General features: G+C 33.1%; 1 protein-coding gene across 1 annotated transcript; it reads right to left on the reverse strand.

Annotated features, from left to right (window-relative positions):
- LOC138331096 (1-aminocyclopropane-1-carboxylate synthase-like protein 1) lies at nucleotides 1–15,587 on the reverse strand. The gene is made up of 15 exons (XM_069278554.1): nucleotides 15,232–15,587; nucleotides 13,609–13,674; nucleotides 13,151–13,254; nucleotides 12,803–12,862; nucleotides 12,462–12,538; nucleotides 12,121–12,190; nucleotides 11,310–11,376; nucleotides 10,734–10,828; nucleotides 10,248–10,322; nucleotides 9,245–9,345; nucleotides 9,025–9,154; nucleotides 8,431–8,572; nucleotides 2,062–2,207; nucleotides 1,753–1,906; nucleotides 1–770 (listed from the first exon to the last, which is right to left on the reverse strand). Exons 2-15 carry the CDS (start codon nucleotides 13,643–13,645, stop codon nucleotides 718–720), a joined length of 1,311 nt encoding a protein of 436 aa, XP_069134655.1. The 5' UTR covers nucleotides 13,646–13,674; nucleotides 15,232–15,587; the 3' UTR covers nucleotides 1–717.
- Between the last annotated feature and the right edge of the window lie 5,595 nt (nucleotides 15,588–21,182).

Raw genomic sequence — 21,182 nt, forward strand, 5'->3', positions numbered from 1 at the left:
CCAAACAAACTTGACACAAAGGACCTGTTACAGCTACCATTGTCCACGAACCAATATAACAAAACCCAGATGCATTTCATATTACTGTGACACAAAACCTGTAACATTCCTTTAAACAATTCAAAAGGCCCCGGGGGGCTGTACTAGGGTTGATGCTTTCCCGAGGTGAACACTTAGTATCAAAGATAACGTACCAACCTGGAATAATATTTTAAAACCAATTCATTTCCTATAACATCACGAGACTAACAATATTTGATATACCCTACAGATGTATCAGCATGACTCATTTGGTATTAACTATTTTGCATAATGGTAGATCACGCAAAAACTGCCATTTATACTATAACATTGCATCACTGCAGGCAAATTGATATATTAGAATTCTGAACAATTTTTACCTAGAAAAGGAGCTCGTTTGAAAGTGTACAATCAACTTACATAAATAGTGGACATTACGTCACACAAATCTGAGTCATATCCGAAAATATCGGCTAGTCTTCAATCTTCGAGTGATATCCTAAAATATCGGCTAGTCTTCAATCTGCGAGTGATATCCTAAGGCTAGTCTTCAATCTTCGAGTGATATCCTAAAATATCGGCTAGTCTTCAATCTGCGAGTGATATCCTAAGGCTAGTCTTCAATCTTCGAGTGATATCCTAAAATATCGGCTAGTCTTCAATCTGCGATTGATATCCTAAAATATCGGCTAGTCTTCAATCTGATAGATTCCTGCCTTGCATTAATACTTTTCGGAAACGACGAAGCCCTGGAAAAAACAGAGATAAATAACATATTTGACACAGATATGTGTCGCCGAGGTATTTAGATTCAATTCCGTTTATGTAGTTGTCTTTATGAAACTAAATGTTCAGTTTGATATCAGGAGTACGGTTTTGGTGGCACCACTGCTGGTAGATACTCTGTCAGAGGTCTTGGTACAAACAAACAAATACACACCTTGCGTCATGTTGGAATATCTGTTACATGCAAATAGTTGTTTAAATATGGATAATTATTGAACATAAGATTTAATCGAAAATAAGGCTTATCTAAATCTAATAAATTAATGATATGGTTTTTTTCCAATAAGAACAATGTATTATCTATAACTCCCCACAGACATGCACTGTTCATAGATTAAGTGGTCAAACCTTCGTTTTGTCAAATATGACACCACTGGTAATAACAGCACAATGACGAAGCAAACGTTTTTTTGTGATATCAATTAATAATGAGTCGTCAGGTTCATTACGAACAATGAATTTAAATCAAATTACTGTAAAGGGGCAAGAAAGGCCCACTACATTTTGGAGCAACATTTAAAGGTTTTTTAAAAACATCGAATGACATAAGAAAATACATAACGATGGCTTAATATGAAGTTATAACCCCAAACATAAGCAAGATTTCCTGCGTAATATATGATAACAGTGCAGATTCATTTCGCTGTTTTGCCTTCTAGCGCAGTGATAGACAACTAATGCGCGGTATTTAGGACGACGGCGGGAAACATAAGACGACCCGCGTGATGAAAATGAACATTTTATTTATTTTAGCTAAATTTTTCAAGAGATGATGATGAGTGTAGGATTAACGGTAAGTTAATAACTTTTGCGACTCTGCAAAATTATCGACCTCATTTTACATTCCCATTTTAAAAATTAAAATCCGTTCCGGAAAGGTAGTGGGCCTTTAAATGGTAGCATAATGGACAATATTTCTAAAAGGTTGAGATATGTAATATTAACCTTCCCGGATTTCTTGTTCAGGCAAAGTGTAAGTAAGACGAAACCAGCCTGGAAACTGGCTAAACATCTCCATACCGGGTATTATGAAAAGACCAGCTTCCATAAATCGGTTAAACAGTTTAATTTCTTCTTCCTTCGATGGTTCTTTTAGAAACTGAAATGTAATTGAAAGCATGTCATACATTGTGATATGAGGTCGGACAATGGGAAAGCATTGGCAAAGAACACAGCAAAATACCGAGTACAAGATATGGAACATAGCGATAGTAACTGGAGTACCCGTGTATGGTGGTACTATAATATATATACTTTTGAAAGGTCCATCCATATAAAAATGGCGTTACTTCCGCTGCAGGGTGTTGGGATATTCAACTCGTCCAAAACTTCTTTCACCAGTGTATGCATTGCTTTCGCTTTGTTGTAATATGCTGGGAAATATACGCTGTCAATCCATGCTAGAACAAGAGATGCAATATATACAATTCACATCTCCAGACAAGTCAGGTTCAAAACATACATGTACGTGTTAAAGGCCCGCTACCTTTCTGGAGCAAAATTTAAAGGTTTCTTAAAAACATCAATGACATAAAAAATACATATCGATGGCCTAATATGAGGTAACAACACCAAACATATGCAAGATTTTCTGGATAATATATGATAATAGTGGAAATTCATTTCGCTGTTTTGCCGTCTAGACAATGATAATCAACTACCGGGCGGTATCTAGGACGACGACGGGAAACATAACACGACCCGCGTTATGAAAATTAACATGATCTATTTTAATTGAATTTTTCATAAGATGATGATAAGTGAAGTATTAACTTTTGCGTCTATACAAAATTATTGATCTCATTTTACATTCCCATTTTAATAATAATCAAAAACTGTTTCGGAAAGATAGTGGGCCTTTAAGTTATTGTTTTTATAGCTTTTATTTCAAAGGTTTTATCCCTCAGTATGTTGTCCATCGTTTACTATGTAGATGGCGTACAGGTTTTAGGGCACCGATAAAGAAACCATTTCGTTATAATTATATATATATATAAATATATAAGATACCACTGACACCTTAAAAGAAGAAAAGAAGACCTTTTCAGTGTAAATCATCAGAGAGAACAGAAAATAAAAAATGAGGACTTGTATAAGTATTACAGGTAAGCCATTATGTCTACCTTATAATATCTGTTAAATGACGACTTGTATAAGTATTATAGGTAAGCCATTATGTCTAACTTATAATATCTGTTAAATGAGGACTTGTATAAGTATTACAGGTAAGCCATTATGTCTAACTTATAATATCTGTTAAATGACGACTTGTATAAGTATTATAGGTAAGCCATTATGTCTACCTTATAATATCTGTTAAATGAGGACTTGTATAAGTATTATGGGTAAGCCATTAAGTCTACCTTATAATATCTGTTAAATGAGGACTTGTATAAGTATTACAGGTAAGCCATTATGTCTATCTTATAATATATGTTAAATGAGGACTTGTATAAGTATTATAGGTAAGCCATTATGTCTACCTTATAATATTGTTAAATGAGGACTTGTATAAGTATACAGGTAAGCCATTATGTCTACCTTATAATATCTGTTAAATGAGGACTTGTATAAGTATTATAGGTAAGCCATTATGTCTACCTATATAATATCTGATAAATGAGGACTTTATAAGTATTACAGGTAAGCCATTATGTCTACCTTATAATATCTGTTAAATGACGACTTGTATAAGTATTATAGGTAAGCCATTATGTCTACCTTATAATATCTGTTAAATGACGACTTGTATAAGTATTATAGGTAAGCCATTATGTCTACCTTATAATATCTGTTAAATGAGGACTTGTATAAGTACTACAGGTAAGCCATTATGTCTAACTTATAATATCTGTTAAATGACGACTTGTATAAGTATTATAGGTAAGCCATTATGTCTACCTTATAATATCTGTTAAATGAGGACTTGTATAAGTATTACAGGTAAGCCATTATGTCTACCTTATAATATCTGTTAAATGAGGACTTGTATAAGTATTATAGGTAAGCCATTATGTCTACCTTATAATATCTGTTAAATGAGGACTTGTATAAGTATTACAGGTAAGCCATTATGTCTACCTTATAATATCTGTTAAATGAGGACTTGTATAAGTATTATAGGTAAGCCATTATGTCTACCTTATAATATCTGTTAAATGAGGACTTGTATAAGTATTACAGGTAAGCCATTATGTCTACCTTATAATATCTGTTAAATGAGGACTTGTATAAGTATTATAGGTAAGCCATTATGTCTACCTTATAATATATCTGTTAAATGACGACTTGTATAAGTATTATAGGTAAGCCATTATGTCTACCTTATAATATCTGTTAAATGAGGACTTGTATAAGTATTATAGGTAAGCCATTATGTCTACCTTATAATATCTGTTAAATGAGGACTTTTATAAGTATTATAGGTAAGCCATTATGTCTACCTTATAATATCTGTTAAATGAGGACTTGTATAAGTATTATAGGTAAGCCATTATGTCTACCTTATAATATCTGTTAAATGAGGACTTGTATAAGTATTACAGGTAAGCCATTATGTCTACCTTATAATATCTGTTAAATGACGACTTGTATAAGTATTATAGGTAAGCCATTATGTCTACCTTATAATATCTGTTAAATGACGACTTGTATAAGTATTATAGGTAAGCCATTATGTCTAACTTATAATATCTGTTAAATGACGACTTGTATAAGTATTATAGGTAAGCCATTATGTCTACCTTATAATATCTGTTAAATGACGACTTGTATAAGTATTATAGGTAAGCCATTATGTCTACCTTATAATATCTGTTAAATGAGGACTTGTATAAGTATTACAGGTAAGCCATTATGTCTACCTTATAATATCTGTTAAATGACGACTTGTATAAGTATTATAGGTAAGCCATTATGTCTACCTTATAATATCTGTTAAATGAGGACTTGTATAAGTATTACAGGTAAGCCATTATGTCTACCTTATAATATCTGTTAAATGAGGACTTGTATAAGTATTATAGGTAAGCCATTATGTCTACCTTATAATATCTGTTAAATGAGGACTTGTATAAGTATTATAGGTAAGCCATTATGTCTACCTTATAATATCTGTTAAATGAGGACTTGTATAAGTATTACAGGTAAGCCATTATGTCTACCTTATAATATCTGTTAAATGACGACTTGTATAAGTATTATAGGTAAGCCATTATGTCTACCTTATAATATCTGTTAAATGAGGACTTGTATAAGTATTACAGGTAAGCCATTATGTCTAACCTTATAATATCTGTTAAATGAGGACTTGTATAAGTATTATAGGTAAGCCATTATGTCTACCTTATAATATCTGTTAAATGAGGACTTGTATAAGTATTACAGGTAAGCCATTATGTCTACCTTATAATATCTGTTAAATGAGGACTTGTATAAGTATTACAGGTAAGCCATTATGTCTACCTTATAATATCTGTTAAATGAGGACTTGTATAAGTATTACAGGTAAGCCATTATGTCTACCTTATAATATCTGTTAAATGAGGACTTGTATAAGTATTATAGGTAAGCCATTATGTCTATCTTATAATATATGTTAAATGAGGACTTGTATAAGTATTACAGGTAAGCCATTATGTCTACCTTATAATATCTGTTAAATGAGGACTTGTATAAGTATTACAGGTAAGCCATTATGTCTACCTTATAATAATATCTGTTAAATGAGGACTTGTATAAGTATTACAGGTAAGCCATTATGTCTACCTTATAATATCTGTTTAAATGAGGACTTGTATAAGTATTACAGGTAAGCCATTATGTCTACCTTATAATATCTGTTAAATGAGGACTTGTATAAGTATTACAGGTAAGCCATTATGTCTACCTTATAATATCTGTTAAATGAGGACTTGTATAAGTATTACAGGTAAGCCATTATGTCTACCTTATAATATCTGTTAAATGAGGACTTGTATAAGTATTTACAGGTAAGCCATTATGTCTACCTTATAATATCTGTTAAATGAGGACTTGTATAAGTATTATAGGTAAGCCATTATGTCTACCTTATAATATCTGTTAAATGAGGACTTGTATAAGTATTATAGGTAAGCCATTATGTCTATCTTATAATATATGTTAAATGAGGACTTGTATAAGTATTATGGGTAAGCCATTAAGTCTACCTTATAATATATGTTAAATGAGGACTTGTATAAGTATTACAGGTAAGCCATTATGTCTACCTTATAATATCTGTTAAATGAGGACTTGTATAAGTATTATAGGTAAGCCATTATGTCTACCTTATAATATCTGTTAAATGAGGACTTGTATAAGTATTACAGGTAAGCCATTATGTCTACCTTATAATATCTGTTAAAAATGAGGACTTGTATAAGTATTACAGGTAAGCCATTATGTCTACCTTATAATATCTGTTAAATGAGGACTTGTATAAGTATTACAGGTAAGCCATTATGTCTACCTTATAATATCTGTTAAATGACGACTTGTATAAGTATTACAGGTAAGCCATTATGTCTACCTTATAATATCTGTTAAATGAGGACTTGTATAAGTATTACAGGTAAGCCATTATGTCTACCTATATATATTTATCTTGTATAAGTATTAAAGGTAGACATTATGTCTACTTATATATCTGTTAAATGAGACTTGTATAAGTATTATAGGTAAGCCATTATGTCTACCTTATAATATCTGTTAAATGAGGACTTGTATATAAGTATACAGGTAAGCCATTATGTCTACCTTATAATATCTGTTAAATGAGGACTTGTATAAGTATTATAGGTAAGCCATTATGTCTACCTTATAATATCTGTTAAATGAGGACTTGTATAAGTATTATAGGTAAGCCATTATGTCTACCTTATAATATCTGTTAAATGACGACTTGTATAAGTATTATAGGTAAGCCATTATGTCTACCTTATAATATCTGTTAAATGACGACTTGTATAAGTATTACAGGTAAGCCATTATGTCTATCTTATAATATCTGTTAAATGAGGACTTGTATAAGTATTACAGGTAAGCCATTATGTCTACTTATAATAATGTTAAATGAGGACTTGTATAAGTATTATAGGTAAGCCATTATGTCTACCTTATAATATCTGTTAAATGAGGACTTGTATAAGTATTACAGGTAAGCCATTATGTCTACCTTATAATATCTGTTAAATGAGGACTTGTATAAGTATTACAGGTAAGCCATTATGTCTACCTTATAATATCTGTTAAATGAGGACTTGTATAAGTATTACAGGTAAGCCATTATGTATACCTTATAATATCTGATAAATGACGACTTGTATAAGTATTATAGGTAAGCCATTATGTCTATCTTATAATATCTGTTAAATGAGGACTTGTATAAGTATTACAGGTAAGCCATTATGTCTACCTTATAATATCTGTTAAATGAGGACTTGTATAAGTATTACAGGTAAGCCATTATGTCTACCTTATAATATCTGTTAAATGAGGACTTGTATAAGTATTACAGGTAAGCCATTATGTCTACCTTATAATATCTGTTAAATGAGGACTTGTATAAGTATTACAGGTAAGCCATTATGTCTACCTTATAATATCTGTTAAATGAGGACTTGTATAAGTATTACAGGTAAGCCATTATGTCTACCTTATAATATCTGTTAAATGACGACTTGTATAAGTATTACAGGTAAGCCATTATGTCTACCTTATAATATCTGTTAAATGAGGACTTGTATAAGTATTATAGGTAAGCCATTATGTCTACCTTATAATATCTGTTAAATGAGGACTTGTATAAGTATTACAGGTAAGCCATTATGTCTACCTTATAATATCTGTTAAATGAGGACTTGTATAAGTATTATAGGTAAGCCATTATGTCTACCTTATAATATCTGTTAAATGAAGGACTTGTATAAGTATTATAGGTAAGCCATTATGTCTACCTTATAATATCTGTTAAATGACGACTTGTATAAGTATTATAGGTAAGCCATTATGTCTACCTTATAATATCTGTTAAATGAGGACTTGTATAAGTATTATAGGTAAGCCATTATGTCTACCTTATAATATCTGTTAAATGAGGACTTGTATAAGTATTACAGGTAAGCCATTATGTCTACCTTATAATATCTGTTAAATGAGGACTTGTATAAGTATTACAGGTAAGCCATTATGTCTACCTTATAATATCTGTTAAATGAGGACTTGTATAAGTATTATAGGTAAGCCATTATGTCTACCTTATAATATCTGTTAAATGAGGACTTGTATAAGTATTACAGGTAAGCCATTATGTCTAACTTATAATATCTGTTAAATGACGACTTGTATAAGTATTAAGGTAAGCCATTATGTCTACTTATAATATCTGTTAAATGAGGACTTGTATAAGTATACAGGTAAGCCATTATGTCTAACTTATAATATCTGTTAAATGACGACTTGTATAAGTATTATAGGTAAGCCATTATGTCTATCTTATAATATATGTTAAATGAGGACTTGTATAAGTATTACAGGTAAGCCATTATGTCTACCTTATAATATCTGTTAAATAAAAATTGAAAATTAATAACCTAAATGTACCTGAATCAGATAAAATGCCATTGATCAGTTTTTGGGTTGGTGACGGGACCGCCTGAAAAAGAGCCACTTGTTTAAGTCGATTGACGATCTCTATGTCCTGGGAATACACAACACCACAGCGGAATCCAGAAAGTCCTAAATCCTGTGAAAAAGAAACTGGTCAGTTATAGTAAAGTAAAATAATGGAAATGTCACTCTTAATGTGTTAAAGACTTTCAATGACGTCATTTGTTTTTTATTCTGAGATCAATTAAATAATAAATAAGCACCATTTTTCTTGAAGTTCACAGATGAGATTGATTTTCTATGATTAACGTTAATCATTCTGTAAAAGGTAAATTTTAACTGGCCCGTCCAGCCAAGTCATGCGGCCATGTCAAAAATATCGTTTGACAAATGTGTAATAACACTATTGTGACGTCACAGGTATTTGTCTAGGCTGACGGAAAAGTCAAACCCGAGTCTGATTTCGCGTCTCACAAATAAAAACGGAATTGAAAGGTTTGTATATATTTCCATAAACGAGCAATTATATTGCTAGCTTGTCTGTCGTTCGGACGTTACTATCACAAATTTATAAGTTGTATTGTTTACCTTGCTCAGTCCCCAGACAAAGTGGGTTCTTTTTGGATCCAGTATGTCCATCGACAACACACTGTTAAAGCCGCCCTGACCCTGTGTCGACAGGGCGTATATCTCATCGAATATGACATGCAGTGACTCTCTGTGAATAGATGTAGGTCATATCAGTAAGGGAGAATAATTAAAAATGTGACTACATTACCTGGTACTTTTATCTTTATACAGTGTTTACCTTTTGCAGAATATCATGATCTGCTGTAATTCGGTGGACGTATAAACTTTTCCTGTTGGATTGTTTGGATTAATCAGGAGTAAGCCACGGACATTCAACCCCTGTAATATATGAGTACGCATTACAAATAATCATATTTGTAACCGAAAGCATGTTATCAATTGTTAATATTATCAAATATATTTACATATATGTCTCAGCGATAGTTCAATGCATAAGTTTCGACAATCTAGACTAACAAATAAACCAAATATATGCTTTGTTATGAATTGCTGCAATTTAAGTGGGACCTTACTGGACCCTTGCATGATCCTAAAAGGCTTCTAAACTTGGAATCTTGCTTTCTTCTGATATTTTCCTAACACATTACGACTTTCCTATAGTTCAGTATTTGACCTCATGGAGACGTTTCTGAAGTCTGACAAACTTTAGTCTATAACAGAGATAGTTTCTACTACTAGTTGGAGTTCGACATAATGGGGGTGGGGACAACGGCTTCCTTTAGCTGAACGCTTGTCCCTCTGAGGAGTGCTCTGGGTTTTATACCCTGGCCGAGACAAACTAAAGTCTATAATTACATAAAAGGAGACACAAAACGAATATACCGCAGCCTCCCAAAACATATTCACACACCTCAACACATGGGAGGCCATGACACTGGTGATAGGATTTTGAAGTAATCAACTAATCAATGCTTAGCGCTCAGTATAGAAAGAGTGGGAAAACTGGTTTACTCGTTCTCAGTATAGTTTTACCGCATAGGGAGAGAGTATTATAAATGGGCACCACATTACATGATACAACACGAATATACCGCAGCTTACCTCCAAATCGTTCTTAAATGAACTTAGATCCGAGTGAATTTTTACAAAATTAAATCACATGAACTATTTTGATGTATTTGACATATGATCCATTTTACATGGATTCCGAGAATTTGACTATCTAGAAAACCGCGAAATATTGACCACGCGAATTTAAAATCACAGCACTGTCAACTCACATCCTTCTTGGCCTTTTGTAGGTATGACTCCAGAATGTCAATTCTCATCCTGAATGGGTCATCACTTGAAGAAACCTTAAAGAAACAGTTTATCACATTAATCATGTTCACAAGTTAGATGATAAGTGATACGTCCAAAGTATTCCTAGAATTTAATTTCCTCTATTATTTTTATTTTTCAAATGTTTTACTTCATTTTCTGTCACCTTTCGAAGATTTTTTTCTATTGTCAATTCTCTAACTGCAGTGTACTTATTCTAAGTTTGTCTACGTTACAAATGTGGCCCGTTGATTAAGGATATAAGCAGTTTATGTAACTACACAAATAAGTCATAGACTGTTCAATATCTATGGTTCTTAGTAACCTCTATTAGCTTACTTTTTTAATAATTTAAGCTCATCTGGGCTGAAACATTAGTTTGGGTAAGTGAACATGATTCTGACCGACCACTTTCCCTTCAAATATGATTGAAAATAGATACTTACATCAAACATGGGTACAGGATAAATATCTACACCTCCAACGTCTAGGAAGTAATTTCTGATACGTGTGAACACAGGCGTCGGACACAGAAACACATCTATAATCCATATTATAAAACATACACACAAAAACAACATATCAACACATATGTTACATATGTGTTCTATGTTAAAATAAATAAATATTTAATCAATATTATAATAGTGGTCATGTTGATGATAACATTTACCTTTATTACCAAATATTCTTGTTTATTTACCTTATTATAAACTATGTCGTTAATATTTGTTTGGTTTGAAGGAGCCTTATTCTAATGTCCAAGTTATATATGTCCACAATCGTTATAGATTTATGGTAAATTGCATTTAACAATTAATAACTTGGCCCAGTTTCATGAACTTTCCTTAAATCTAAGGATTCCTTAACTTAAAATTCTCCATAGGAAAGCATTCCAGATTTTAAGGAAGGCTCCTTAACTTAGAGGAATTTCTTAAAGTTAAGGAATGTTCGATAAACTGGGCCAAGAAAGTAGATGAACTTAACTGAGATATTATACGATAACATTTTGATGGGTTTACCTCCGGGGTCAGCCAAGGTCATTGCGAGTCCATTCAAAATTGCCGCCACGCCATCCATAAAGACTAGCTAGAGGTAATTACCATTGTCAAAATTATCAATCAATTATGTACCTTGGTTGACATCAATATTGTCAAAATTATCAATCAATTATGTACCTTGGTTGACATCAATATTGTCAAAATTATTAATCAATTATGTACCTTGGTTGACATCAATATTGTCAAAATTATTAATCAATTATGTACCTTGGTTGACATCAATATTGTCAAAAATTATTAATCAATTATGTACCTTGGTTGACATCAATATTGTCAAAAATTATTAATCAATTATGTACCTTGGTTGACATCAATATTGTCAAAAATTATTAATCAATTATGTACCTTGGTTGAGGTCAATATAGTGTTACACCACATAGCCTAACATTAACCCTGTTGTAACTTCCAAATAATTGTGTGACCATATATATAACAAATATCAATAGTGGAAAATCAGAGCATATCTAAAATCTATACAAGATGTTGGGAACAAATGGTTAATGACATATAATGATACAAGTAAGTTTCTGGTAAATTAGAATTATATGTAAAGAACCGGGCAATTGTACATTAATCCTGACATATTGCAGTCGCATTCACAATATACAATGTAAATCAAACCAAAGGAGAGCTTACAAGGCTACAACTATAGCATAATACTAATGTCAACCATACGGAACGTCAACTATTTAATTCCTGCTGAAATGTCTTTGTCAGTAAAGTAGTCAGTAATTATGTAAAACCTTTGTAATGTGATAATAGAAATACGCACCTTATCCTGCTGGATCTGTTCGATGCTCCCGAACCGTGTTTCAATAAATCTGCTCATTGTTTCTGTGAGTCTAATAACAAATAAATGAATTAAAGTCATACGAAACATAATGACAAAGCTCCATTGGATAAAACTAATGATTGAAAGAATTTAAGTTATTTTCCGATTAAACAATGTTTATGTTTGTCCAATATGCGCTTATGGCTATAACATTTAAATTCTGCGCTGACTTTTAAATTCTAACATTTTGCTGATATGAGTATATCTGTGTACATTATAATTATATGACATGTCTATTGTAAAGTATTTCTAGGTATGAATATGATATCCACTGTACTCACTCTGGTGTTCCGTGAAACTGGTAGTAGTAGAGTAAATCCGGGCTAACGAAGTTGGGTGACCTAGATATTTCTGTAATCTAAAATATCAACTACTGAAAGTATTAAACTCCATCCAAACCACGATTTGAATGTAACTGGATGGAATACATTGTGATGTACAAACGATAAGTAATTCTAGAACCAGTGACAATAATGATGACAAACGTGGACAAGAGACCTAAATGATAAACATTGACTTGATTACCAAATAAATCAGAAAACATTTCCATACTATGTTCATTTATTAAATTTTCTATATAATAATAAACATCTATAGTAGTGTAAATGATAAATAAATTTACCTTTTTAATCCAGATGTCCTCACACAACCTGTTTTCGGCAATTCCCAGATTGATATAACCCTTAATTATAAGAACATATTCTTATTGTTGCATTTTTATCAATAAATCAGAATTTTGCATCTGTTATCATTTTGTCTATATATAACCACTATTATATTTTTGCATTCGTTCATATCATCATGATTATAACTGTTAAATCGTCATATCCTATCCATCATCTCTAAAACACCTAAAACAATTAGTAATCAAACAGAAAAGTATAAACATATATAAACGGAATGGCAAAGCATTTGTGTCAACATCACCATGCATTATCTAAACATGTCGAGTTATTTAGAAAAGCCTTACCTGTGAGTTAGTAATGGAGTCATATTTGTTCAACCCTATTTTTAGATAATTCTTTGAAAGAAAATCTGGGTTTCGATTTACCCTCGACCTTTTGGAGAGAAGTTCTGAAATGTATTGAGAAATTTACAATGAAACAACAGGAACATTATTACTTATTCAAGGCAAATGATTTCTTCTTTTGCGTAAATAAATTTCAATAAATTAATGACATCGTCTTTGCGCCCCAGAACAATTGTTTACTGTGCTAGTTTGAACCAGTTATAATCATGACGTTATATACCAATCAATCTGTCTGTTAAGCACCCATGGTAGGAAAATCTCAACCTCATTATTTTTTTTATACTTTGTATTAAAATAAACGTTAAGGGTATCATGTCCGTAAAATGAATCACTAGTGCATCAATTCATTATATGTGCTCTTAAATAATAGTAATGTGATACACACAGGTTTTATTTACCTTCGTTTTTGACCTGGTTGCTGACAAGTAGGGCCATCTTGATTATAAAATGTATATATAGTGTACCTGTGGATCACAATATAAAAATATCCGCCATTTGTGATGTTAACAATTATTAGAAGAGGAGGTGCAATAATAATGACATCATCGTTTCGGCTGTTTTCAGACATACATGTAGTACGATCTCGACATGTCAGTATTATATATGGTACTATTATAAATGTCACAATTACCAATATAACAATAATGACATCATCGTTTCGGCTGTTTTCAGACATACATGTGTACGATCTCGACATGTCAGTATTTATATATGGTACTATTATAAATGTCACAATTACCAATAAAAATAATGACATCATCGTTTCGGCTGTTTTCAGACATACATGTAGTACGATCTCGACATGTCAGTATTATATATGGTACTATTATAAATGTCACAATACCAAACAATTATCGACATACATTCACAATATAACAATAATGACATCATCGTTTCGGCTGTTTTCAGACATACATGTAGTACGATCTCGACATGTCAGTATTATATATGGTACTATTATAAATGTCACAATTACCAATATAACAATAATGACATCATCGTTTCGGCTGTTTTCAGACATACATGTAGTACGATCTCGACATGTCAGTATTATATATGGTACTATTATAAATGTCACAATTACCAATATAACAATAATGACATCATCGTTTCGGCTGTTTTCAGACATACATGTAGTACGATCTCGACATGTCAGTATTATATATGGTACTATTATAAATGTCACAATTACCAATATAACAATAATCAGTGTTTAGTCAAAACTACTTATCACACACTGATACTAAATGTATACTTATATTTATTTGAAGCATAAAGCAATTTCTCTCCTCTCTTAAACAATGAACTTTCTACTCTCTCATCTCAGAACGTGTCGTATTCACACCAAAAAGCGCATTCTGACCAATCATGATTATCAGCTCAATTATGCCATTATCAACAACACAAACACACACAAACATCTCGACATATCATTAGGCCAAAAAAATAATATGTCTGTTTAGGATTACATTGGCAAAAAATAGGGTCGGTAGGCCGGGAAGATTTCTTTTAGTGTCTTTCACTCTAAAATAATGGCCGGAAACGAAGTCTGAGAACGAAATCCCGACTTTTTTGTAGAAACGTGGGAAAAATTAGGGTCGGGGGTAAAAAATTAGGTTTTGTCGGGTAACCCTAAACAGACATATCATTTTTTGGCCTTATCAGATAAGTTAAGCTGATAGGTGCATATATCTAATATCATAGTATACAGTTAAAGTATGGGGTTGAGAGATATAGCAAGTTTCTGATTTTCCGAGACTTTCTATTTTCCCGAGGCTTCGAGGGAAACCAGATATATATATAGCGTATACATGGTATTATGATAAAGGTTCAATCGCATAGTTCTGTAAACGTTTATAGCTATTGCTATCTGGTATTTCGTTAGTTGTCTACATTAAAAAGGCAATGTTTTTCTCCAAGTAATGGTCGGTTTATATCTCACAAACATTTGTTTATATGGGACTCAATGTAAGACATCGTAATTAAACCGTTGTATAGCCCAGACACAAATCTCTACTTACCGATATGACTTGAAAAGTTCAGACAACGTATTAAAACACTGCTAACGCGACTGTTGTCCTCGAACAATTTTTTGACTGACTTGTCAGGTTTGAGTAAGACTTACTGGTTTACCCATACACAATACTTTTGACCTTCAAAGGAACGAGACAAAAAATGAGCATAATAACTTGAATCGTACACCGACCGTTGTGCTAATTATATAACAGTCAAAAATTGTTGGACCGACACATTTACGTGTATAGGCACATTTAGGTCTTTAAATATCTTTCATCGCGTTGTTGTGTTTGGGTGAATATTACGTAATTTCTGTAAACTATGAGTAGACAGTCGATTAAGTTCACTGTTGTCTTTATTCTGTCACTGAGAGAAGTCATCATACATTATTGTCAGTTAAAAATAATGGGCAAGGACATGATGAAAATTATTTGAGCATTTACAATTGTAGAATTGAAATAAATGAATTAACTGTATGCACAATAGAATTTATTCAATATAGTAGTTAATGTACACTGTATAAGGGCCTAGGCTTTTGCTGTGAACAAAGGGGAATAATAGGAAGGCCAACAAGAGCCTGGCAAAATGATGTGAAAAAACTGTAACGCTTTTTATCATGGTACAGTTTTTTTCACATCAAATGGTACAAAAACATATGAAAGCATGGTACACAAAGATGTGAAAGCAGCATTTATGTGAGCAATCACTTTTATATCTTTCTGTACCAAAACAGCGGCCGAAAACAGCCACGATACAGAAAAAATGTAAAAGGCGAGAGACTCAAAGTTTACCCAGTTTGAACAATGACTTCCTGCTAAAGTTGCCAACATTTAGATTGTATACAACTTCACGGGAAAACACCATAAAACAATTAAACAAATACTATAATGTTGGAAACCATGTTTCATTTATTTATCTATATAAGAAGAATGACCACGTCATACAGGTTTTATTTAACAATCGTAGGCCCTAAGTTACACCCGAAAATTTGTTTCTGTTTGTCCTCAGATGTGCTTAACTATATTTTACGCTTGTTGTGACGCCCTAATCAAACTGCTGCTATTCGGGGTCACATTTTTTGTACCATCAGAGTTACACAAACATGTGAAAAGAAATTAGCTTTCACACCTTTTTGCTGGCTCATTTCGGCTATTGGTACATAAACATGTGAATGTAATCTGAATTTTCCCGAGATGTTTATAATCTTTCTGTACCGCACTTTCACATGTTTTTGTACCATATCGTGGTACAAAAAGATGTAAAAAAACTGTACCATGATAAAAAGCGTTACAGTTTTTTTCATATCTTTTTGTCAGGCTCTTGTCGGCCATCGTAGAATAACCAATATATTTAAATAGGGGAAATTGGATGCGGTAGAGTTCACTTGCTCTGAGGGGTATTTACAAAAATTAGAATTGTAAATATATTTTGAATTACACAAAACAGAATCATTGTCTAATTTTTTGACTCATTGATGTTAACGATAAATGCTTGTTTAAATTGGAATAAATTACCTTTGAATGTGCTTACGTCTGAATTAACAAAATGTTTCTAGCTCATAAAATATTCCAAAATAAAGCGGAAATGGCGGAATATTATAGTTGTAAAATTGCAATAAAATGTTGAGGTATGAAAGAAAAATACTCTTTCATAAGTGGATATGAAGGATAGGGATATTCTACCATCGGGATCACAAAATGTTGCAAAACCCTCGGAAAGCCTCAGGTTTACTACATTTTGTGACCCTCGGATAGAATATTCTATCACATATGAAAGAGTCTTATATTACTACATAGATGCTAGAATGAAACTGGGTCAATCTAACGTTAGTTATTTTTAAAATACATGTACCTAAAACAGTGTCAATGTAATTATCAAGGAAAATCAACTGTCTTACAGATATCCAAGTAGATTTCTCAGGTGTAGGAACTCTGTACCAAATCGCACATTACCATAAGTCTAAGAAAACCCTAAAAACTCTCTATGGGGCTCAAATATGTCAACATAATGAAAGGCCGAGTGAATATCAAACTTGAAACAAAACGCATCTTTCTTAATAAACTGCATTGCAACTCTAATATCTTCAAACTTAACATTACTTTTCCATAAATGACAGTGTACATGCCTTAAATCTGAAATATGACTTTTCTGTCCACTGCTTTGTACGGAAACGGTTAATGGATTAACAACATAAGGCCTCACTTTGCACACTTCTACTAATTATCTAGCTACAAAATCTGAAATAGCTTCACCATCAAAAGTTTATGTTCCTTCGCTGAACGATTATTCCGTAAAACTATGGACACAGGTGTAGAATAAAAAGGTATTTTATAACCCTCCCTAATAGTATTAAGGATAAATTCACTACAACCAATACGCTCCCAAAGAACAATACATTCACGTAACCTGCCCCATACCCTGATATTTGCCTGATCCTGCTCATATTCACAATAATCACCAATAAGTACAAAGTCGGTATACTCATCTTTTAAAAAGTCATTCTGGGATAGATTTTTCTTGGTTCGGGCACTAATTTCTCCAGTATCGGAAGGATCCGCAACTGTGACAAGCGCCTGCTGTGCGTGTGTGACATCTGAATGATCTTGTCCTGTCGCTGATTGGAGCTGAACCATGGCTATCGGGGCCCACGAAAGGGCTGTTGATAAGAAGGAAAAGCCCCACGAACACCGCCGACACCGTTGTAAGATTTGAATCCTGCTGATTTCTTTGCCTGCAGTTTTTCTTTTTAACAGCACTGTTGTCGGCTCTGTTGATCCTTCCTTCATCGTCAGAGTCACTGGCTATCGGATTGTTTTCGTACTGACGAACTGTCTCCCAGCCGCCCACACTCGAATCTGCAATTTTCATGTGTTTGGTGTGGACTGGTACGAATTTTCAACTTTCAACTTCTTGACTTGAGTCGCCACGTTGGCAGCTGACCCTTTTGACCTCCACCTTCAATTGTATTATCTCTTGACGCATATTGTTATGAATTCCGCTAATATTGGTCTCTTGCGCCTTCACCGCATTCCAAATGACTGTCAAGCTAATTTGCTCGATAGTGGACTCAATTGATAAATTAATGGTGATGATGGTGTAAAGCTTGTAACTTTTGTATTTGAAGAAAACTACTTATTCCTCAGCTCGTGTTTTAGATAGAGATTGATTGTCTCTTTGTTATGTTCGATTTTACCAACAGTCTGAATACTGTCATAATTCATCAGATTTCTTTTTAGAATAGCGTAGATTTGATAACTTGAATAAAAGCTTGTGATTAGCGGCTGATTACATGGGTTTAAGAATAGAATACCAGTATTTATCTTACCATATCGGTTGCAACTATTAAAGTAAAAACCACTGAATGCGTTTTGACCAATTTTGCAATTTTCTAAAGTAAACTGAAATTTAAAAAAAATAGGGAGTAGGGATAACATACACAGCTGTTCTAAGCAAAAATAGTGGGTAGTAACTGTCGAGTGAATGCTAAAAACAGTGAAATTCCGGTAAAATCACAATTCACGTCAAACAGCTATCTTTGATTCATAATAGCTCAAAATCAAGCACACCAACATATTTTTTATTGCATTTTGACGTTTGGTATGAATTCTTATTACCAAAAATCTATATTAAAACAAAAGTTTTCACCAGAGCAGATTCTTAAATCTCACCTCGCTTTTGCGATAGCTATTTACGGAATTCATACAGTTTGAATTCGACAACTGAGACTCTGAATTCACGGCTTCTCTTGAAAATAATCAAAGTTATTCCAGGTAAATCTGTGTTGTTGGTTTTTGTTGTGTTTGGGAGCCATGTGTGACATTGTGTATCGTCCTATCCATCACGATGTCCAACATGGGGACAATGGTAATGTCATGGGTATCCAGTGTCAAAGTGCCACGGACACTCACGACATTTAAACCTAATTCGTCAGAAATTATTTCGTTGATTAAGATCAAAAATCAAAACCCGGGATATTTTACAGTACAAATAACTAGGATGATGAGTCGTCGACGCTGCTAGTTTTGGCACATTCTCGTGTAGATTTGTTTGTTTGATTAATTAACGTTCTATTAACAGCTATGGTTATGTAAGGACGGCCTCCCATGTATGCGGTGTGTAGCGTGTATGGCGTGTGAGGTGCGTGTTTTAGGGGAGCAGGATCTACCACTTAGGCCAGGGGACAGAACCCAGAGCCTATCTCACAGAAGTAAGGCGGTGTCAAGGGAGACATTAGAAAAAAGAAAGTTAAGTTGGAAGAAGAGAAAATATATGGTCCTAAAGTTAATCGCCTTTTACGACCATGCAATAGTGGCTGCTGGTACAATTCAAACGCCCTACCTACAGGGCTGCTTGACATGTAAATGATCACGTGCTGCTAACAAACCAACATCAATCGTCTGCTACATAATTGGATTTAAGAAATGATAACAGAGTATTGCCCTATAATTTAGCTATAATTAATCAAATACGTATGTATTACATAAGCATAGCACAGACATTTGGTTTTGTAAAGTTATGATATACGTATATTACGAGACAATGCGTTGTCAGCAGGCACTTTTAATGTCGAATTATGTTGTTTTGCAGACTTCTTGAAATTAGTCTTCATTTAGCAACCTTTATAAATTTCGTATAGTCTGGTGTTTCAACTGATTTGATTAATTTAAATGTCGTAAAGTTGAAATGCAATTCTTATTGCTCTTATAAATAGATACATCTAAGTAAAACCAATTTTGTTTCCACGATCATTGCAATTGTAGTAAATGTCTGTCCATCGATGTTAAAATCACTTCACTTTACTAGCATCAGCTGTCAACCATGCCACTGAAGCAAATGTTATTGTATACAAATAAAATATACAATAATAATATATCTTATATTGCTAATGAAGAACATGACATGTGCGTTGTCCATAACGAGTAAAAATGTAAGAGACGTGACAAGCATTACGTTGATACGCTATATACATAACCATGACTCATGTTGACCCTATAGTGTATCCAGTACAATACTCTCGCCGGAACCCTTGGCGGATCTCACGTCAAAATTGAAGTTCCTGCTTTCAAAATCTGATTAAATGCGGCTAGGTTCAGTCCAATAATGAAAACGCACTTTCTATAAGTCTACAAAACATAACCGAATTGATGGCCGTGATCAATGAGTTATTTGAGGTTTACAATATCTTCCAGCGAAATCAATGATAAATTTACTAGTTAGTCTATTATGAAACGTTATAGACCAGCTAAATGAAGTAATTGTACTTGGTAACGATGCAGCAACAATTTGATTTGCAAAGGTCACTAGAACGTGACCCCTAATTTGATGTTGTTAGATTCTCTTACCAAACGTAGTAATAATTTAATCAGATTGAAGTAAAGATGTCAATCAATGATGGACAATACTTAACTCACGTGTTTCTGTGCGCACTGGAATCACGAGAGTTATATATTGCACACCACCGATTCTCTTACTAAAACCTCAATTTCAGAAGAAATCACTGTTGAAATCGATAACGTAGTCGATGTTCCTATACGTTTTTTCTTTGTATCGAACAGACCTCAAAATTCGATTGTTACATTTTGCATTAGTTTTGGGAAATTGCGTCGATGGCGTCTGTAAATTGTATGTAAAATGTAGGAAACAAGGCCGAACACTTGTTACCAAGGATCCTTTGTCCCTTGGGACAACTTGAGGCCATAAAAACGCCTTTCTTTTTATTCACCCCATCCAGTTGTCCGTATTTACATTTTATGTAACTGCTTCGCAAGAAGTCTTGTCAATGAATGTTAGCTGCTCTTTTGCCTGTTTAAGCGACGTTTTAGTGAAATTCTTTGCATTGTAGCTACAATCGTCATGGGATTCACATAACGAATCACACTGACAAAACATTCTTGTCTTTCCACTGAAACAAGAATGATATTCCTTGTGACATCTGTCAAGTATGTCAATACCATGT

This window comes from Argopecten irradians, chromosome 9 (genome assembly GCF_041381155.1).
Source record: "Argopecten irradians isolate NY chromosome 9, Ai_NY, whole genome shotgun sequence".
Classification (NCBI taxonomy): domain Eukaryota; kingdom Metazoa; phylum Mollusca; class Bivalvia; order Pectinida; family Pectinidae; genus Argopecten; species Argopecten irradians.